A 21,716-nucleotide genomic window follows, 5' to 3' on the forward strand; every position below is an offset into this window, starting at 1 on the left:
TTGTAAGTTTTGCGTGAACAAAGACTTTAAGGCCAAAATGCAGGAGCCTTCGGTTTTAAAAGATGTCTCGATTTTCAGTATGGTTGCGATTACAGAAAGTCCAGAATGACAACGTCAATTTTAAAATTAGAAGCCGCATGCAGCCAACGTTCTCTCCAAAGATTTTAGGCACGTCCGCGGAAAAGAAACTGAATGTACAAAGAACAAGAAAACTGCAGGATAAACTTCGCGTGTTGTGCAACCCCACTGCTCAGCATACTTGGTGACGGCGCTGAGTACTGGTCGCTCAGAAATTGCAGCATTTCCGCTTCCGTTTGGGCGCGAAGCTGATATTGTGTTCCTCTTCCAATTCCTCCATTGTGTACACCCTACTGACGTTGTCGTCTTCTTTTTTCTGAAGCTCTCTGGACAGGAAAGAGAGAGAGAGAAAAAAGTTCAAGTGTTGAAAATGAAAGGAGAATGCATACAGTGAGATCACTGATTTCTAGTTGTCTTCATACAAAAAAAAAATGACTTTCGAAATGCAGCACTATTATTTTCTTCTTTTCTTTCTGTATACATCTTACCTTCAAGTTACTGTAGTTGAATTTGTTTCAGCAATTTCATTTTCTGTGTTACTAACGCAGATGACTGCCGATATTGTAATAATCACAAAAAAATGCCATATAAAAGTTTACTGTTTTTAAGCATGTGCATCCATTACAAAGATGGAAAACAATCTCCTTGTCTAAAGGCTGTAGTGAATAAGCGGTGATGCGTAGGCCTATATAATTCCTATTTTATAGTAAAACTCAATATATTCTCCAAAAGTACTTAATCTTCTATTATTAAGTGTGTGAGGTATATACGGCTCTGATATTTCTCTTTATGGTAAGAGAACCTTACCTCGCAAGGCGGCCAAAGGCTTCGAATACATTAGTTCCTTGCTTTGCACTCGTCTCGATGAACAGCGCTTCGTTTTCCTGTGGATTACAAAGCAAATCAAGAGGAAACAAAAATGAATTGCCTTTCTATGTTTTGTTCGTGTTGAAAAAGAAATAGAGAATTTACTTAACCTTTTTGAGGCCACTCTATCACCAAAAACATTTGTTATAATAATCATCATATCGTAAAAGATAAGATTATTATCATCATTTTGGTTTCTTTTGTGTGTAAGAACGTAATAATTCATTACTTAACGATGATAATAATGCTCTGCAAGTGCGGATCCAGGGGGGAGGGCAAAAAATTTTTCTTGTGCTACTTTCGGGTTTCATTTCATGAAATTTTCATTTTCTTTTTATTTCCTTTCTTTTAACTGCAAATAAAGAAGGGCACGCGCCCGGTGCGCCCCATGGATCCGCCACTGCCTTGCAAAATTAATAATAAACAAAATCATAAGAATCAGACATAATATTTCAGTCAATCTTTTTGTTTTATACAATGAACGAATCGATGTTGTTTTCAAGTGTTTACTGAACGTACGTGCACATCAATTACTCAATAATGAAGTCTAATAGGCAACCTAAATTTGTTTTCTACTTGGGTCTGAATTTCCTTGTTACGGAGTCTACATTAAATGACTACGTAAATTTACGTAAATTAAAGGGTTTACCCAAAGGTTTTCCTTACCCGAGCCAACTTAAGAGCAGCCTCTCGGGGAACTTCTCGATAAGGAGCAGCGAGGTCTTCCTTGTTTCCCACCAACATTATAACAGCGTTGTCGTCGTGCTCCTATGTACAACATAATAAAAAGAGCAAATTGAGGGATACTTGTATTAAGAAAAAGGTATATATCTTACACTGTGTCGAACGATAGAGGGCGCATCGTCAAAAAACTGAACAACATTAAATCTAGCCACGTGTATCGTCACAAAAAAAAATCAACAATAACATAATCATAACACTGACAATCACTACCATAAAAAAGTGTCACTACAGGCAACTCCCGCTATAACAAAGTAGTGGTATCGTCAGTTTCCTTTCGTTATATCGAAATTTCGTTATAACTGAGCGAATAAACAATAAGAAAAAAAAAAACCACAGAGCTAACGTATGGGGGGAGGGGGCTGATTTTTTTTTTACCACGTTGTAACCGGAATATCGTTATGACCGCGTTCGTTTATCGCGAGTGCATTGTATCATAACGTTCGTTCTTCCCGTCTCACGCAAAGTTTGATTCTAGCAACAGTAAAAGCACACCATAATCATAGGCCAATAGTGATAAGTTCTTCCATGTTTTCGTTTTGTTTTGTTTTGTTTTTTTGCTACTGCGACATGGCGTAAGACCGTTCATTGACAGTTACAGATTTCATTTTGATTGGTTTGTACCTCAATTAAAAAACAGTTGTTGTTTGTTTTGTTTTGTTTTGTTTTGTTTTTTGGCTGGGTTTTGTGAATTTACACAATGCGTGCAGGAAATAAAGGCAAGACAGCTTTGACGCTCTTACACATGGTGTACACAATAAATCATCATGTATCATCAAAGTTCATATTTTTATAAGCGACCTTCCTTCACCGGCCGATAGAGGGAGACAAACCTTCAATTGACGGCCACCTGACTCACCCTAATGCTTGCGATCCAGCTCTTGACGTTGAGAAAAGACTTCTCGCAGGAGAGATCGTACAGAAGGAGAACACCGTCAGCTTTCCTGAAGTAGGCGTGAGGAATGCTGCGGAACCTACACACGTGGTAGGGGTAACAAGAAGGGGGCGGTGAATAGATATAATGAAAAGTCACCCGCGTGGAAAAAAGTGAAAACACCACAAAACGGCAAAACAGACACCGTGTTATATTATAATCATTCACAATTATCATTCTTATTACGTTGACATCATTCACAGTTATCATTCTTATATATGTTGACATCATTACACAATACATTTATCAACCTTTTACTGTGAGCTTGAATTATGTCAAGTATTGAACTATTTCACGTCCTGTGCTAATGCTGATGTTTATTCTATCTGAACATAATAACCAGCAATATCGTTATGTTCACGACATGCACATCAAACGTGCGGACCTTGCCACTGGGGGCGCTATGAATATTTTAGAAGTCCAGTCATTGCTGCACAAAAATAATAAATGTACAAAATTGGACTCACCTTTCTTGGCCTGCCGTGTCCCAGATTTGAAGAGATACCACCGTGTTGTCTAGCACCAATGACTTCATGTGGAATCCGATTTCTGCCCCCAAAATACAAGTACAAATATTATGAAACTACGACGTGAAAATCGACCAAGCAAAGGTATTCCTGTATTGACAAGCTCATCCTTTAAATGTTGTTATCGGTGTTATTATCATTATCATGACGATGAAGATGTTGATGATGGTGAAGATGCTGCTGCTGCTGCTGCTGATGATGATGATGATGATTTCTTTATCTATTATCAGTGTTACTATCATTATTATTATTATTATTATTATCATTATCATCATCAGCAGCAGCAGCAGCACCATCATCAACCTCGTCGTCGTCATTTTTATTTCTATTATTAGTACTACTATTGTTAATACTATTATTATTATTATCATTATTATTATCATCATCATCATCATCATCATCGTTGTCGTCGTCGTCGTCGTCGTCACTAACATTGTTATGATTTTCATTATGCCTTTGAATTTTTCTAAGTGTTCTTTTTTTAGTGCAAAATGATCGTATGGAGTGGTGACTATACAGATATTAGTTCCAATCCCGAATCAGATGTAATTACTTTTTGAAGACATTTTCTTCCATCAAGTCGTTTCCCCTTCAATCTTCTTTTGTCTCTTTTCTCGTAACTCACTTTTCGTCATTTGATTGTGCGTCCCGCCTTTTTCCTGGTTAGTCCTCACTTTGACATCATCCTTCTCTGCAGTTGTGACCGTTTTTCTTCTATTTCCTTTTTTTCGAATCTTGACGTTTTTCGGCCCAGATTTAATTCTTTTTTTTTTTTGAAGATTTCTTTTGTAATTTTGTAGCTCCCTTAATATTCATGTTCTCTTTTTTTCACTTTTGTCTTCCTTTTTCTTTCAACAAAACCTCATCCTCTCTGCCTTCAAAGTAATCCACTAAAGTCCTAATTGATACCTTTTGCTTTTCGTTTTCTCTTAATCATGATACTTTTCCCTGTCGACTTTGACCTTTTCCTTTTTTTTCTTTCTTTTCCAGCTTGACTATAATCCTTCGGTAGATATAAATGTATGCTCTAAATCTCACACAATATGTATGTCTTACTGCGTTGTTATGGGATGATCTAAAAGTCATCGTAGTCTGATTGGTTAAATCTAATTAAAAGTTTTCTTCTTAAATAGACGATCGGAATCAAACGGTATCAATTGTTCTTCAGGTACTTGAAATTTTACCAAGCATCTGACGGCAGAATTTTGTGAAAACATATGCTGATTAGTATTCTTACGTCAACTGGCATCAGGAGTAATGTTACAAAACAAATAATGTCGTGTGCTATTAAGTAGGTCGTTTGATTTTTTTTTTGGCATGTACACCAGGCATTCCCATTACAGAAAATGTATGCAAACTGTGATGAATCGAGTATAAAACTGCTTAATCATTCAACCAATTAAAGCCGACTGTGAGCATTACATTTTGAAGAGTTTGTTTGCAAAAACCGATAAGTCCATTTTTGAAGATTTTGAAGTACGGTCTCTGTCATAATGTACAAAATGATATCTTTTAAATGATATATATCGGTCAATACATATAAAGGTACATTTTTGAAGTTATTGGCAAAAGAAGCACACATTTTCTTATTATTCTCTTCATCTTTCTTGACCTTTAATCGCAAATATCTCCATTTGACAAATATGGACTTATCGGTTTTTGCAAACAAACTGTTATGTTACCCACTGACCTATTGTTACTTGTGTGTTGACTGTGAAGCTGTTGTGACAGAACCTCTGCACGAAGCTCGATTTCCCGACGCCCGAGTCGCCGCACATGACCACCTTAAAACACCTGTCAGGAGTTCGTAGCTGGAGGAACTGGCGAAGTAAATATGATACCACGGAGTAATGATTATTACATTAAGTATCAACACACTTCTTTTAATGACATTCGGGGTGGGGGGAATTCCATATTTCATGTAGAAAAAAAAAACGAATAAAAGACTTCAAAAATAAAATGATATCAGTGGCAGAATTTAGCGTTGCAGTTAGCATTAACTGCACCGACACTTATATTGATATCGATAATAATAAATCCCCCCCCCCCCCCCAAAAAAAAAAATGTTGCGCCTGTTATGAAAAATACAATAGCGCCCTCTCAAGGCAAAAACAAGGTAGACCCGAGCAAGTGCATTATTTTATTCTTCATGAATTCGCAAGACTACCGACATTAAGTTCACATTGACAGCAGCTGCTGCGCTGCTACTGCAGTGCAATGTTAGTATGTCTAAGTGTCTTTGTTAGATTGTCTCAGTATATTTCGATGATTTCTGCAGTAAAAAGTTTACACTTGAGCGATCCCCCCCCCCTATAAATTGTGTGCTTCCCTTTGCTGAACAAGAAATGTGTTGTTCATTCAGATTATACAGGCCCGTATGTAATTGGGGGGGGGGGGGGGGGGGGGGGGGGGGGGGTCAGGGGGTTACGCGGAACTCCCGCCGTTTGCCAGCGGCGCCCCCCCCCCCCCCCCACCCCCCCCCCCAAAAAAAAATGGTAATAATGATGATAAATTTTCTTTCTTTCTTTCTTTCTTTTATTTTTTTTTTGTTTTGCTTGTCATCTGATAAACCCGGAAGTGGCCCACATTCTCTAATTCTGAACCCCACCCCCCCCCCTAAAAATTCTACTTACGAGCATGTTCTACTCCAGTGCATGACACCACCGTCCTGGCTGGAATCCGCTAAAAGCAATATTCTTTCCCACTCATAAACACATCCCACGTTTTGCCATGTAGTCGATCTTTTAGAACAGACCATGACGCCAAAATTATTTCCAGCATCCTTATAAGCAAGAGAACGTCAGTCATCATCGTCAAAGTATCACCCACATTTGAAAAGGCGCAAGAGAGGACGCTTTTAGATCATCCGGACCTGACGACTTGCATATGATTATTATCTCCTTCAGTTCACATACCGAGTGGACGGAGATACAAATTTAATTACCATGTTGAAGCCTTCCCTTTCCTTTTACAATGTTTTTAGTACGGTGAAAATAGCACCATGAAGATGGCATCGAGTGTTAAATAGGTCGAGTTTCACTGCAGACACTCCTTAATTCATCCGTATGATTCTCTTTACACATTTATGTATAATACTATTCTAATGAATATTCATAAGCAGGTGTATACATCTCACCTGCATCTGCTGGTCGCACTCGCAGTCACTGTAGGAACTGACTCGGCTCATTTGCATAACGCCCACCCTCTTGGGTTCCTTCACACTGTAGTTATCCTCCACCAGCTGCTCGTACTTTTCCCTTGAAAAGGAAAATGGAAGATGGATTGATTCATTGATTGAATGAATGAATTACTATTCGATCGACTGGTTGACTGATTGATCGATTGATTGATTGATTGATTGAATGATTGAATGAATGAATTATTGACTGATGTATTGATTGATTGAATGACTGATTGACTGATTGGTTGGTTGGTTGATTGATTGCTTGATTGAATGAATTATTGATTGATTGATTGATTGATTGATTGATTAAATGACTGATCGATGAATTGGTTGATTGATTGATTGATTCATGCATTCATTCATTTGTATATGTATTCAGTCATTCATTCATTCATTCATTCATTCATCGATCGATTGACTGACTGATTGATTGATATGTTGAATTATATTCTGCCTGTCTTTTTTTTCATAACCAAACATGTCACCAAATCAACTGAACAAACTCATTAAATATTGTTTGGCTCTAACAATTTAAACAGGAAGCGTTTAAGTGATAGATAAGGCAAAAGATAGTTATAGGTGCTCCAAGATATTCTCTCCAAGATATTCCTTATGAAACAAACACACGGTCACATAGTGTGGTTTATGCGGAAATGTCCCAATTTCACATGGTTGGACACATTTGACAGAAGGACAACACACACAGACAGACAGACAGACAGACAAACACACACACACACACACACACACACACACACATATTCAATCATATTTTACTCGGAAGTAGTTTATAGTTATGACTCCATAATCAAATATATCATTCTTTTCCAGTTTTCTGTGAAGTACTGAGTGATAATTATAATATAGGGAATCTCACAGAGTAATTGTAGGGCCTACTACTTGCAGTGGTGCGATAATGGTCTCTTTTTAATCAGGGGTCGCTCTACATACTCTCTAAAAAAAAATCGATTGAAAATATTCACTCTTAAAAGAGTGAATACCAAAAAGAGTGAATTTAGAGTGAAATTGGAGTGAATTTTGAGTGAAAACGTTCATTTTCACTCATTTTGGAGTGACCTCAGGGATCTCTCGAAGATTTTGGAGTGATCCCTGAGGTGACTCTAAAACGAGTGAAAATGAACATGTTCACTCAAAATTCACTCCAATTTCACTCTAAATTCACTCTTTTTTGTATTCACTCTTTTAGGAGTGAATATTTTCACTCGATTTTTTTTAGAGAGTAGTCAGCAGAAGATGCGACAATACCACAAACGGAAGTGAAGCAGGGATACATTAAGAAACCATACATATTTCTTACATTATGATTTAGAAGATAGATATAAAATTTGGATGTTGATGTTCAATCTTTACAGTGAAAGTGCATATCCTAGTCTGCATTCATCACTACTGTCTTAGTAGCGTGTCATTCTTTGTGTATTATGTGTGTGCGTGGCAATAACGTGCACGATGTCATGATACTTGTAGCGGGACGTACCTTAATTTTTCTAATTGTAACTCCAGATTTTGCCGGTCACGTGACTTTCGCTCTTGTTCTCTGACAGCCTCGGCGTACTCTCTATACGTTAGGAGACACAATAAAACAGACCAGTTCAGTATATTTGATGTGTTCATGAGATAATTTATTGAAATGAATGCCGACTACATGCATTAAGCATAAGATAATTATTATGAATAGCACAATTTAAGTATTAAAGCAAAATTGAAATGATATGGTGGTTACCAAAAGCGATTATATGGCAGATCGCCAGATTAATTTGTATTTTCCGAAAAATGTGACTGCGTAGTTATTCCTTTCAGTTTGTTATTCCCATAAGTATTTTTAAATAGATTCAGCAGAAATTAGGCAAAAAAAAAACACGCCAAAATACATTACTTAAGAGTAAGTACGCTCCTTTAAAACAAGGACAGTGTCAGAATCTGCGATATGATTGCATAAAAGTTTGAAATTTTGGCCTCAAAGTAATATTTTCCTAGTTTAGTTTAGTTAAGATCCTGATATCCCTGACAACTCATTCAAAATGATTTCCATATCTTAAATTATTATAATTCAATACTTTAACAGTATTTAATCGGTAGAACAATTATCATTTCCCCAATGCCATTTTTATTTTGTAATTATTACTTTGTTGTTATTGTTAGCACTATTATCACAATTATGACTGTTATCATTATTCAAAATGACACAACTTTACAAGCACCACCAACCACTATAAACATCATGCCCATTTTCTGTTCTTTCGGTGCTAAGACATTGAGACTAAACCAAATGCAGCATGCCAGAGATGCAATGTGAGTGGACGTGTGGACGAACAAAATCTGACCAATAGCGGCAGATTATTAGAGCATGCGCAACACGTTCCAACAGTCTCGACCTGACACGTACAAGACATTGGAAAATCTATAGCTATGCTAGTTAGAGAAATATATTACGCAGAAGTTATCTATAGCCATCTAGCTAAAATCTGTTTCGTATACTAAAAAAGATGGCATGTTAGTTTGCTAGTTACTAAAAGATGCGTGTTATATCAGACATCAAAGATGACAATACACTCGAAGCCACATACAGACTTTAGGGTCAGAAATAAAGATTGGATTTTCCTACCTCTCATTCTATTTTTATAGCTCTTTTTTTTTCTCTTTTATATGATGACTTTATCATTTGTTTTGTGTTATTTTTACTTGTTTGCTTGTTTATTTGCTTATTTGTTTGTTTTACCTCTGAGCCTTTCTGTAAGATATGTTATATAATCATTAAAAACGATAACAAACAAATATCAAAAATAGTTTGTTAAAATGAAATTAGATGAAAATAACATGGCTGACTTGTTGGAGTAAGATAATAATAGACTACAAGAAATAATTTCTAAATATCGTGATTGTGTATTCATATCGGGCACAGATAAACACGCTGCGTACAGAATTATTATGATATACTTATTTTGCTGCCAGCTATGAATAATACATAATACTGAGGTGACAAGACTTTGTATCTCAGATTTTGATTTAAATGATTTGTTTTTTTTAATTAATGGTCAGATAATCAGTCAAGTGATGTCTTGTCCGAATCCTAAGTGTCTTACCCCCCAAAATGAAGCCACGATGGCACTGTAAATAAAGGCTATCCCATTATCTTGATTTAGTGCTTGGGCTGCATTGTTATCTCTCTCCTGAACGTTTGACATTTTTGATAATACGAAGTCTTGTCGCCCTAAAGCTACGATATAATGATTAATATCATATGCCCTTTGTTTCATAATATTCCCTCCCTCGTGTTTATCATAAGAAAAGACAAGAAAAACACAACCATCATACAAACCACAAAGCAAACGACCAGTAACAAGAAATGTTTGATGCATAGTGACAACAAAACTTCACCAAATGACAAGGGTATTAACTGTACAATGATACAATGTGTGTTTAGAACTTGTATCTCTTAAGATAAAATGCAACCAGAACAGCAAAATGTTTAACCCCCCCCCTTTCAAATCAAATAAGTGAATTTGTTCTTCTTAAGAAAAAATATTTAAAGAAATTGCGTGATTTCACATTCTCTCAAAACTTTGAAAAGGACAGACCAAGATATTGTCAATCTTATTTGAAAGTGTGCTTTGATCCTCCTCCCTTATTATGTTTTGGTTTTTTTTTTTTTTTTTTTTTTTTAGTTTTTGACTTGTATTACAGCTGTTTCGCCATCTCAAAAAAGAAATGCACTTGCAAGACAGACTGAAAAACCACCGCTTCCCACTTTAATGATCCAGTTAAGCTCCAGGTGTTGCCTTGTCAAAATGTGGGTTCCACTAATTCATTCATATTCAGTTAATTATTCAATACCATCTGCAAGCCCAGCCGTATGCCCCTCAACACCTTCGGCAGATGGCACGGCTGTGTCACTAAACACGTGAAAATGACAACAACCGCACACGTCATAGTTCACGAGTTTAACGTCATTTGGTGAAGTGCCCACTAATATGCAGCTACAGTGAAGCACGGTGAAGAAACATGTATTACCTGGAGACATACCTTTCGATGAACGCCCTCTCTCGTTCAGTTTCTTCTTGCAGCTGAAGGCACAGCTGTTGCGTCTCGTTCAGCCCCGCGAGGGACTGGTCAAGGCGCATGCGCAGCTGCGAGTTTTCCTGCGTTTTCGGCAAATGTGCAATATTGAGGAGACAAACTTATTGAATGTTGTTAGATGTTAATGAGATCAACAAGGGCTATAGAGAAAAACTGTGTAGAAAAAAAAAGTAATCATCGCTGCTAATTCTTCTTGTTCTCATTCTTCATTTTCTCCTACTTCTACTTCTACTACAGCTTCTACTTTCATTACTGCTACTACTACTACTGCTACTACTACTGCTACCTCATACATACTACTACTACTACTACTACTACTACTACTACTACTACTACCACTACTACTACTACTACTACTACTACTTTAACTATTACTTCTGCTTTAGCTAGTAGCTACTTTTACTATTCGAGCTACTACTGCAACAGAACTGCAGGTACTTCAACTCCACTACATGTACTACCAGTACTATCACTTACACAGTTTATACTACTCTTACTGATAATACCACTTTTGGTTCTGTGGCTTAATTTGGAAATGAAAACAGGACGCAATTCCCTCCTGCAACAGCAAGGTTTGTTGACATATTGAAAATTACCTTTAAAGGACAAGTTCACCTTCATAGACATGTGGGTTACGTGAATGCAGCAATATTGGTAGAACACATCAATGAGAGTTTGAGGAAAATCGGACAATCCGTTCAAAAGTTATGAATTTTTGAAGTTTCTGCTCAGTCACGGCTGGATGAGAAGACTAATATAGCTTGTGATGTCATATGAGTACAACTATATAAAGAAAGTATAAAGAAAATTCAAGATATTCTCACTTTTCTCACATAATAAAAGAACACTCGACTTCTTTCTTTCAGAAGTCAGGGGGAATAGTATTACCCCTAACATAAGTCAGTAACAAGTCGAGGAAATGTGCACTTTATTCCAAAAGTCAAGTTTTGTGAAATTCTCTTTTTAGTTTCCTTATATCGTTGTACGCATGTGACATCATACACTGTAGTAGTCTTCTCCTCCAGCAGTGATTGCACAGATATTTTAAAAATTCATAACTTTTGAACGGATTGTCGGATTTTCCCCCAACTTTCACTGATGTGTTCTACAAACATTGTTGCCTTCACTCAATCCACATGTATATGAAGGTGAACTTGTCCTTTAATTCTGTCAATTTTCGTCAATGCATCGCTGGTGTACATGTGCATGGTTATTCTAACTAACATCGATACGGTATCTTCAAGCAAAATTTTTGACATCTTCACAAAGTTCCTTCATTTATTCGCGCTTGCAATTTAAAACACAATCAAAGTTTTAGAAAAAAAAAAGTAAATAAGAATAAAACGACAGCTCTCATATCACTACACTTACACGCAAAGCTCATTCAAGGAAGTTAAAGAAGAATATTTTTCATATTAAATAAGAATATTACATTAATTTGTATAAGGTGGTGATAGATCGTTCAGTCATTTTGAACGATTCCCTTGAAATTGAATAAAGAATGAAGTGAAAGCGTCAATGAACACAAGATAAGACGCACGTAGCTGTACGATTAGATCAAAGAAAGAAAGAGAGAGAAGAGGGTGTCATGCCTTAAAAGGGTGAGAAAATGCGTATGTTTTGTCGATGGTTTACCTGTACCAACCCTTCGTTTTCTGCGATTATATTCGCCTCGTGTCTGCTCAGTTCCATTACCATCTGTTCCAGCTGCCAAAGTAGAAAGAGACATGAACCAGATAGCATTACAAGAGCAAAATCCTCTCTTTACTATTATTCTTGTTGTTGCTTCTTTGCTTAGTTTAGATTCTGTCAGTCCTTCATTGCTCTATGTTGTTGTTTCTTTGCTTACTTTGGATTCTTTATGATTTGCTCCGTCTCAGTGTCATCCTGTATTCATTAAGTTGTGCTTGGACTGGCTTCACGCGCTGGATATATCAGGTGATCAGGTGACGTCATTCTGATCTCCCACCTGAGACTGTGTGAATCCTGTTTTATGATATCAGCGTCCACATCAATACCAACATGCGTGTTTACTGCTACCAGCACGTCTTAAGCTCATTTCATATCTGCAACATAACGTTCAAATAAGCATTATAATTGTAGGCCACTTGTCTGCTCCTGTATTCGATAAATTTGCCATCACATGATAGTCTTTGCCAAGGATTACCGGTTACTACGTCAATGATTAACTACATGCATATTAAATCATATGCTTTCAGGAATGCAGTACAATCAAAATAGTATTATCTGTGTCTCTCCTGTAATGATGGCACTGATTAAGCTCGTTCTTAAAACTGATGGAGCAGACGAGATATGAATGAATTAGATAAATAAAAAAGTATTACAAGATTATGGTGTGTACTTAAATTCGGTTATTCATATTATACTTAAGTAATTGAAAACAAGTACAATTAGTTCAATGATGAGACAGGAGATATTATTCTGATAAGTAATGCGACTGTCAGGACAGACACGAATTCATTAAAGACATCACAGACTTCAGCAGATAACGATGTGAGATACCGTACCTGTTGATTCTGGACCACTCTGTCTTTTTCCCGTTTGTCCAAATCCTGAAGAGACTGCTCGAGCTGTTAAAAAAACAAACAAACATATATGCAACGTTTCGCTACATGTAATATGTCATTATCAACGAATAACTATGAATGATGATAAAATCAAGATTTGAATATTTAAGAAACAAAATATTAATTTTCCCTTTTTTTGATAGTATTTGTTGGGGCAGCTTTTCTATCTTCTCTGAATTTTTTCGTCATCTATCTGTTCTGCAGTTTTGCGGGACAACTTCCGAGACAAGTGTGAAAAGCATTCGAACGTCTTCAAACCTTCTCTTCGATGCGTCATGAGATTGTCTGCCAAGAAAGTGTCGTCAGTCCCTGATGCCACCGGAAGGGTTTTCCCTCATTACACTGCTCTTTAAAGTTGGTGTGTCCCTTTTTGAGCCCCTAAGAATCCTTTAAGACTCTTTTCATAAGTTGGTATATTTAGCCCTTTCCTGAGAATAACTTTTTATTGTTTCATTGGATGTATTATGACCCTTAAAAATTCCAACCGTTATTCTCAGTTCAACAGGGAGCATAGATTCTGGAGTGACATGGGGTTTGTTTTCCGTCTCGTTTTGTTTAAACTCCAAGGTGTATTACGGTAAGATTTCATACACGATGTTGGGAGAGACATCATTCTTTAACCATGCAAAAATTTCGTGACGTTATCAAAAGGGATATACAACCTTTAAAACAGCAAGATGTTTGTCTCTGCACAATAACTCTACCTTAATCAGCAGACTTCAATGCTAAACCATGACTTTAACTCTATAACGTAAACTATCGCAGACTTTCTGTTCGCCAAGTTTTGCCAGTGGAAATTGTTGGAAAGAGTTGGATTCATTTCCTGTGACGGTGAGCACCTCAGCATCTGTGATTTGATTACTGGTATCGCACCTCGCGAGCCGCCGGTGGCTAGTTGCCTCGTAAATACTGGTCTTACTTCTATATGGTTAACAATCTGACTGACCCTATGCTTCCGGGGGAATCGGATGCGCCATCCGCCACAGGTAATTCCAATACCCAGAAGGCCAAGGGTTAAATAGGATGACTTTCGGAAAACCAGCGGCCAGATGTGGTCGCTATCGATTGAAGTTATCTAGGTTACCCCCTTTCCGCGTAGTATTTCTTTCTCTCGAATGAATGTCAGGCGAACACTTTTGTTAGCTGTAACACACAAGGCATTATATCAAACACCCATCCTTTCGCAGTGTATAGGATTTAAAGAATAATAATCCATACTTATGTTTAGTAACGATCCACATCTTATATGTATTAGCTTTTGCATATAATATTTTTTTTTTCTTTGGAAAAAGGAAAATAAGTAAAGGCGTTTCATATTGAAAACACTGTTTTAGGTACGGTGTTCTTATTTTCTCCGCTGCTTTCTGGCTTTGCTCTTCGATTCTCTTTTCAATTTATTTCCCACTTCTGTCTGCATTTTGTGCGGTGGCTTTCAATTGCTACAGATCCACCGCAAAATTTCAAATGCCGGTTGCTCATCACCGATCGATGTTAGCGGTTCGCTATCGATCCTGCGCGAGGTCTTCTATCGATTCTGGCCATGGGAGACACACCGTATTTGTCTTCAATGCCGTGGGGTCAACGTTAGAAGCGTTTCTGAATAAACATCAAACTCTCTAGCCAAAAATCAATTTTCCACAGAAGAATGTGGAACTGCCAGGGGTATTACACTCCCTGGAATTTACGGGACAGTTTTCAAACCAGTCTCCGAAACAGATCATGATTGCCCAATAAATAGAGGGTGGATATTGTTTTTACCTCGTTGATTCCGTAATATAGTCAAAATGGTACAGAAAATGATCACAATTATCTTATTTTTTTTGGTGCCAGAATAAGAAAATGTTTTTTTAGCTATCGTCAACAAATAATGTCAGTTATTAATGTCATGCCGCCACTCTGCCCTTATGAAAACGCACATGTTTGACGAATGCATCCCCTTTTCTTTGAGAGAAATGATGCAATACATTTTGCCAGCCAATGCGTAATACTCGCCGCAGTCAAGTTATTCACTTTACGAGAATTGCTTCAGAGCAATACCCTCGTTATCGCCTCAATTTCGCGCAATCTCTCCTCAAAATAACCCGGAAGGTGGACTGCCGCGATCGGCTGCCTGAACATTCGCCCCTCTCGGGTGCGACAGACCACTATCGACCGGTCGTGATCGGTTTTCTTTTCCTCGACCATCCATGAACTTTTATAGCCACGGGCTGACGTCACGTCAATTAGGTGTATGGGGGAGCGATCGGTGAGTTAAAGACTGTATATGTGACCGTGCACCTCAAAACGAACATAAAGTCGCACACACTGATTTTGCGTGAGGACTGAAAATAAGTGAAATGGGTCGACCTAGCCGAACTTGACTTTTTCATATTTTCTGAAAGAGCGGGTCTTCTTTTACATTATGCTAAAATTTGGTATCATAAAACGGGCAGGAAAGTGTGTTTTTTTAGCAGTTTATCTCGAACATTTTTGGCACAATAGTGTGATTAGGTGCGTCTTTCGAATCCCCTTTTCATTTCTGAAAAACCTTGTCCACACTCTTCACTTTCAACTCTAATAACTTTTGAAAGGATAGTGCTACTGCTTTCAAAGCTGGCATTAATTATGGACAGAATGTGTTAATGAGGCATGCTAAATTTCAGTTTAATCTGATAATCCCTTCATTGTTGTTACTTTGGTGGTTTACTTCCTGTTTTTTGTCCCATTCATCGCACAGCCAGCACGGTTTGGTAAAGATTAAGCGCTTGAATAGACACTGTACTTCAGAGCCTCTTTTCTCAGTTCACACTTTTCCTGAGTTTGTGCTTTCTTTCCAATATTTAGATGGGTTAGGAGAGTCCATTTGATCTGAGTTATACATCATTTTAAAGCTTAAAGTCTGGTCTTTCAGAATATGGTCTTAACTAAAAATTCATATCTGGCGACTTTTTGTTTGTTTTGAGGTGCACTGTCACATATCGACGTCAGGGGATACCATGCTTTACAGCTTCCTCAAATCACTAGTGTATACACCGGGTGCACACAGACACAAACACACACAGTTTTTCTTCTGTTATCACGTTTTATAGTGTTTTGAATTTCTCATTACGTTAAAAAACGGAAATAAAGAGTAATCAACAGGCCTATTATGCACTTAATGCACATTTTCATTCTTACTAGTTCACACACATCCTCCAGAATGCACACAGATATCACACATATCATATAAATCTTATAATAATTTGTATATGATCATAATATATCTTTATAGCATCCATTTATTCATATCTATATCAATACAGTGTGCTTGTACGTGTGAGCGTGTGTATGCATGCGTAGATGCTTAACACGGATCGGGCAGTTCTAGGGTTACTTCCTTCCAATTCCTTGGAGATCCAGTGTCTGTGTGCGAAAAGTCGCCCACAGCACGCCTCGGTTTTGGCAGTCCGTGAGGTGGGCGTGGGACCGGAGCAATATTTATTCAAACACGAAAGACGCTCCACATCCCCCAGTCTCCCGTGCTGTGTTTGCTCTACGATGAACGTCTGGCTCCCCAATCCTACACCCCTCCCCCCCCCCCCATCTCCCCGCCCCTCCCTCCCACACCCCCTTTATCTAGGGAGAGAGCTTCCGTTAACGAGGCCACGCTAGACTTACTTTTTCCATTTTCATTTCCCTATCTGTCGTAGTACCAGGGTAATCAGTGAGGCAGAGGTAATTTTACAATTATTTAACTCATTCCCTACGGGAGTCACTGTATCAAGCTCATGTGGATTTATTATTAATGTCGTCAGCTTAGAAGCAGAATGGTGTTATCGTGTTCTAAGATTTGGACGTAAATAAAAACGAGATAATCAATTTTCATGAAATGAAAAGCTTATGATTTTAATCTAAAGTGAGTATATCAAATATAATGAAAGCTTATGATTTCAATCAAAAGTGAGTATATCAAATATAATGTATTCTTCCAAATATCGTTTGAAATATTGCCCTAGTGGTTTTGATCATTAACATTTTACTAAAATGGAAATAATCAAAATTGGCACCATAATATGGAGGAGATTGAGCTCTACAAGACGATACACAAAATACCAATAATTCAATAGCCCCTAAATTGCGGAAACGCTCTTCTGGCGTTCAGCCGACGATACGTTTCTCTGTTTTTTTTTTTTTGAACTGGCAATTTCTGTCGCTTTGCTTTATTTTTTACCTAAATAAAACTTTGTTTTCCGTAAATGTTATCAAAACTTAGATTTGAACAAAAGTGAGGTTTGACGCAAAGGTTACGTAGTAATGCCAATTTATGGTAAATTATTACGTTTATTTTTTTTTTAAGTTTTAGTAATACAAATTCATTAATGCATGTATGCTTACAATTGATATAAATGCAGCAAACAAGTAATATGCATCCATCCTTTTGAAATACTGAGAGAAGGGAAGAATTCACACACAGATATAAAATTGAATATAACATACCTCTTTCTTTTTGATCAACAGTTCGTGAACTTCGTGGTCCTTTTCGTCCATCAGCTTTTCGAGTTCATTTTCCATCTCCTGGCGATACTGTAATCCAATGTTCAAGATGTTCAAGAATAAAAGGAATTATGAATAAGGAATGTGCAAATATGAATGTACGTATGTGCTTGTTTATTTATGAATTTTAAAGAGATGATGTTGTGTTGTTTTTTTTTTTGGAGATGGGCATTGAGGTTTCAAGTTTTTACGAGATTATTCAAAACTACTTATCTGAAATATTAAAGAGCATCAAATTATAGGATATTCAAAGATTATTTGATAAAACTCGGTATAAAATTAGTCTAGATTTATTCTTAAAAAAGCAAAACAGTGTGAATTGGTCACTAGATAAGGCGATGCCCACCTTTGGTTAGGACATCTTTGTGTCTTCATATCTCAGTTATTTCAAGACTGATTTTTGTCAAATAAACTTTGGGTCACTCTTAAGATCGTTTGCTCTTATTTCACACGAGAAACTTCTTATTATCTCGTGAGAAGTTACAACCTGAACTCCCATCTCTACCAAAACTAAACCCTTTGAAGTGTTAATTTATCTGAATATTCATTTTAGCCACTGTCAAAAAACACTTTTCAAGTCATCATTTTGATATTCTTGCAATTTAGTACGCATAATATCAGACATTATTTTCATTGAAATAAACCCCACAACATCAGCGTTTACGTTGCAAACAAAAGTAAGTTGTGTACCTAATGATATGTGCAAATTTGGTTCCATTTTACTGTTTTCCACTTTAGCAGTAAACAGCATATTCTCAAACGAATGATTGATTAGACTTGTTCTTTAACTCACTCTGAAAGCTTTTGCTTGCTATATCATTTATTATTTTACGATGACGACATAACAGCAGAAGAAAAACTGTGAAGTGCTTATTCGTACTGAACTACGTTTACGTATTTTAGTTACTAAGGATGATACACGATCGTTATAGGAGGCTTCAGATTAATCTGTTTGAAAAACAAAGAAAATAGAATATTTGGAATAATTCTAATAATACCTGCAAGAATAATGACTGTCATCGGAAAAAACAAAATGTATTTTCTCCAACTGTCCAACTTTTTGCCCCATGCCTATCTCTACTTCAAAGCATTTGATTAACAAATCTGAACTACAAAAACAAAATCATCAGTTTTTGCATTCTAACTTGTCATATCATGATATATATATATATATATATATATATATATATACGTATATATACATATATGTCTGCATAATATGTGAATTATATATACTTTTATGCACGCATATTTTCTTACTCTTCTCCGCAGTGTTTCTCTTTCTTGTGTCAGCAGAAGTTCCATCTCTTCGTAGAGTCTTCGCATATCGTCGGCATGTATGCCATTTTTGCTGTAATGAAAACAGTCAGATACCGTTTTTTTTTCTTTCGCAAATGCAATAAAAAATAAACGAGATAAAAAGTAGCATCAGTAACCCAAAACCCATGGTAGTCTCTCGTCGCTACCTAAGTAGGTTAACAAATATATCTATTACGTATATGGTGGAACAGTGCGCTCAGTCGCTGTATCTATTACTTGTATTATATTTGCGTAAGATATGGGTTTTGTCTGTTACTCTCTCATTGCGATGGGGTTTCATTCAAACACTGTGGATTTTCAAATTCCACGCACCTAGGCGACTAGATTGCAAGCTCTGTAGTGCACTCTTTTAGGACATTTATTGTTGTTATCAAATGTCAAATATCTTATGAAAATATATCTTACGACAGATGAAAGCGAAGGGATGTTACTCTGATCAATCACGAAAACTTGAAAATAGACGCCAAATATATGATTTTTTATTTTATTTTTTTTTTTTTTTTGGGGGGGGGCCTTTTTCTAGAAAAGTCCCAATGTTAAGAGATTTGTCATACTTTTAAACTGCAGAGCTTTATTTCAGCCTTTGAGAAGCCTACTGGAAACAGTGTCAAAACATGTTGGATTAATATATAGATCCACCGTAGTACGGTTTATAGACTACGAAAATATTTCAGTATTGCCCGATAATATCAAGGTTATTACATTCCTCGGACATTTTATTCGACATCCCATATAACCAATCACTTAATCCCCATGGTCAAGTTTGGGTGTTTCTTTTTCCTTCAGATAACCACTTTCTTCTTAACCTTAATCCAATCATAATAACGTAATGTCATGTACATGTGGAAATGATTTTAAAATCTAACAAGGTTTTCTATATCTTTGTTGGTTTGTGTGTGTGTGTGTTTTGGGGGGATGTCTTCCATATAAGTATTTGCTTAACTTTGCTCTAATCATAATAACGTGATGTCATGTACCATGTGCATACGATTTTAAAATATAACAAGGTTTTCTATTTCTTTGTTGGTTTATGTGTGTGTGTGTGAGGGGGGGGGTGTTGGGGGAGGGTAGTATATCATAAAAATATATTTTACCTTTTAACAACGTTGTCGCAATTGTCGTGCATCTTCTGTATCTCGGACACCGCTTTCTTTAGAAAGTTCTGGAATGTCACGAGCAACTCGGGTTCGTCATCCCGAAGCTTCTGCCAGAGAACGTACAGCTCGTCATATCTGGAGTAACCATACGATAATAATAATAACAACAATGTTGTTAATAATAGTAGTAATAATGATACAACCACTACTACTACTAATAATAATAATGATAATAGTAATAATAATAATGATAATAATGAAATTATAATGATTACAATGACAATAATACAAATAACAAAAATTAAAATAGTACTGCAACTTCTACTTCTACTAATACTACTACTACTATTGATAATAGTAATAATAATTATAATTTGTTGCATTATTTATTACTTTTTGTTTCGTCACATTTGATATCATTTTATGTATGCACAAAACGAAAGGTACATATACGTCAAGGGTCACACCATGATGCTAAGCTGTATGGTTTCAAAGCGCGAGATTGTTAAGCCAAATTGTAGGCATCCTTATGTCATTAAATGTTTCACATTCTAATGCCAGTACAACCCAGGGACGAATAAATTGGATTCCGATTCCTCTACTCCTGACTCTGTGATTGGTCACTATTTTCTATTATTTCATGACCCAACAAGTGCTCTCAGGTAAATGCTTCCACGTATAATGATTCGGTTTATTGTAACATGATGTTATTACGGAACAAGCCAACAAACTGGAAATCAAAATTCAAGTATAATTGAAGCATGGCATGCATTCATGATAAAAAAGTAGAAGAATGCAATCAGGAGCTGTGTGCACGCCTTGCCTTCAACAGGTGACATGATAACAAGGGTAGTTATTTTGTGTAAATGCTTATCAGTACTTTTTCATTTACCATTGTTGTTATAATTTTGAGAGCACTGTACGTACACATACTGGAATAATCTACATGTAGGCATTAGGTCATAACTAGAGTATCCGCAGTGCTCACAACAGCAACAGCAACAAATCGGGGGGGGGGGGGGGGGAGCAGAGAAGAATACAGAAGTAACTTTAAACCAGTCAGTTTTCACTTGAAACTAGTTTTTCTGCGATATTTTCATATGCGTATAGGTTTCAAGGAACATGTCGAAGAGATATACATGATATCGGTGAAGTGCAAACAAAAAGATTTAAAGCTTAGGTTTGATAAACTGCAAAATGTGCAACGTTTATTTCGTGGGCCTCCCGTACGTGATTGATGGCGTATTCATTAATTAGATCATTTTATTTTGACACTTTCCTGTTTAGATTGCCCTGTGGGTGATTTCACTCGCTCCTTTGTCACCGCTAGTATCTTTTGCGCTGCCTCCCCTCTCTCTCCCTATCTATCTATTTATCTATCTATCTATCTATCTATCTTTCTTTCTTTCTTTCTATCTATCTATCTAACTATCTATCTATCTTTCAGTCTATATCTCTCTCCCCCTTCTCTTTTCTATCTGTTTTACATTCTATTTCTCTCTCAGTCCCTCTCTTACGTATGTATGTATGTATGTATGTATGTATCTATTTATCTATACCTATTTATCTATCCATCTATATATCTATCTACCTATCTATCTCTCTCTCTATCTATCTATCTATCTATTTATCTATCTATCTATCTGTATGAAGAGTTTGTTTGCAAAAACAGATAAGTCCATTTTTGAAGATTTTGAAGTACGGTCTCTGTCATAAAGCACAAAATAATACCTTTTAAATGATATATCGGTCACTGCATATAAAGGTATTTTT

The 21,716-nt window shown here is 36.6% G+C and overlaps 1 protein-coding gene across 1 annotated transcript in view; it reads right to left on the minus strand.

The window, feature by feature from the left end:
• Positions 1 to 286: 286 nt before the first annotated feature.
• The window catches only part of LOC139710270 (uncharacterized), a 94,658-nt gene continuing 73,228 nt past the window's right edge, over positions 287 to 21,716 (minus strand). The window contains exons 2-15 of the mRNA XM_071622201.1: positions 19,941 to 20,078; positions 18,787 to 18,877; positions 17,470 to 17,556; positions 12,955 to 13,017; positions 12,062 to 12,133; positions 10,373 to 10,488; positions 7,827 to 7,907; positions 6,284 to 6,404; positions 4,838 to 4,967; positions 3,088 to 3,169; positions 2,546 to 2,660; positions 1,612 to 1,713; positions 886 to 962; positions 287 to 404 (exon numbers count right to left, since the gene is read on the minus strand). Coding sequence (XP_071478302.1) covers positions 287 to 404; positions 886 to 962; positions 1,612 to 1,713; positions 2,546 to 2,660; positions 3,088 to 3,169; positions 4,838 to 4,967; positions 6,284 to 6,404; positions 7,827 to 7,907; positions 10,373 to 10,488; positions 12,062 to 12,133; positions 12,955 to 13,017; positions 17,470 to 17,556; positions 18,787 to 18,877; positions 19,941 to 20,078 — 1,393 coding nt within the window. The remainder of the gene's footprint in view (positions 405 to 885; positions 963 to 1,611; positions 1,714 to 2,545; positions 2,661 to 3,087; positions 3,170 to 4,837; positions 4,968 to 6,283; positions 6,405 to 7,826; positions 7,908 to 10,372; positions 10,489 to 12,061; positions 12,134 to 12,954; positions 13,018 to 17,469; positions 17,557 to 18,786; positions 18,878 to 19,940; positions 20,079 to 21,716) is intronic.

This window comes from Diadema antillarum, unplaced genomic scaffold, assembly GCF_040938485.1.
Source record: "Diadema antillarum isolate AM-2024a unplaced genomic scaffold, OU_Dant_1.0 seq00001517_RagTag, whole genome shotgun sequence".
In the NCBI taxonomy this organism is placed as follows: Eukaryota; Metazoa; Echinodermata; class Echinoidea; order Diadematoida; family Diadematidae; genus Diadema; species Diadema antillarum.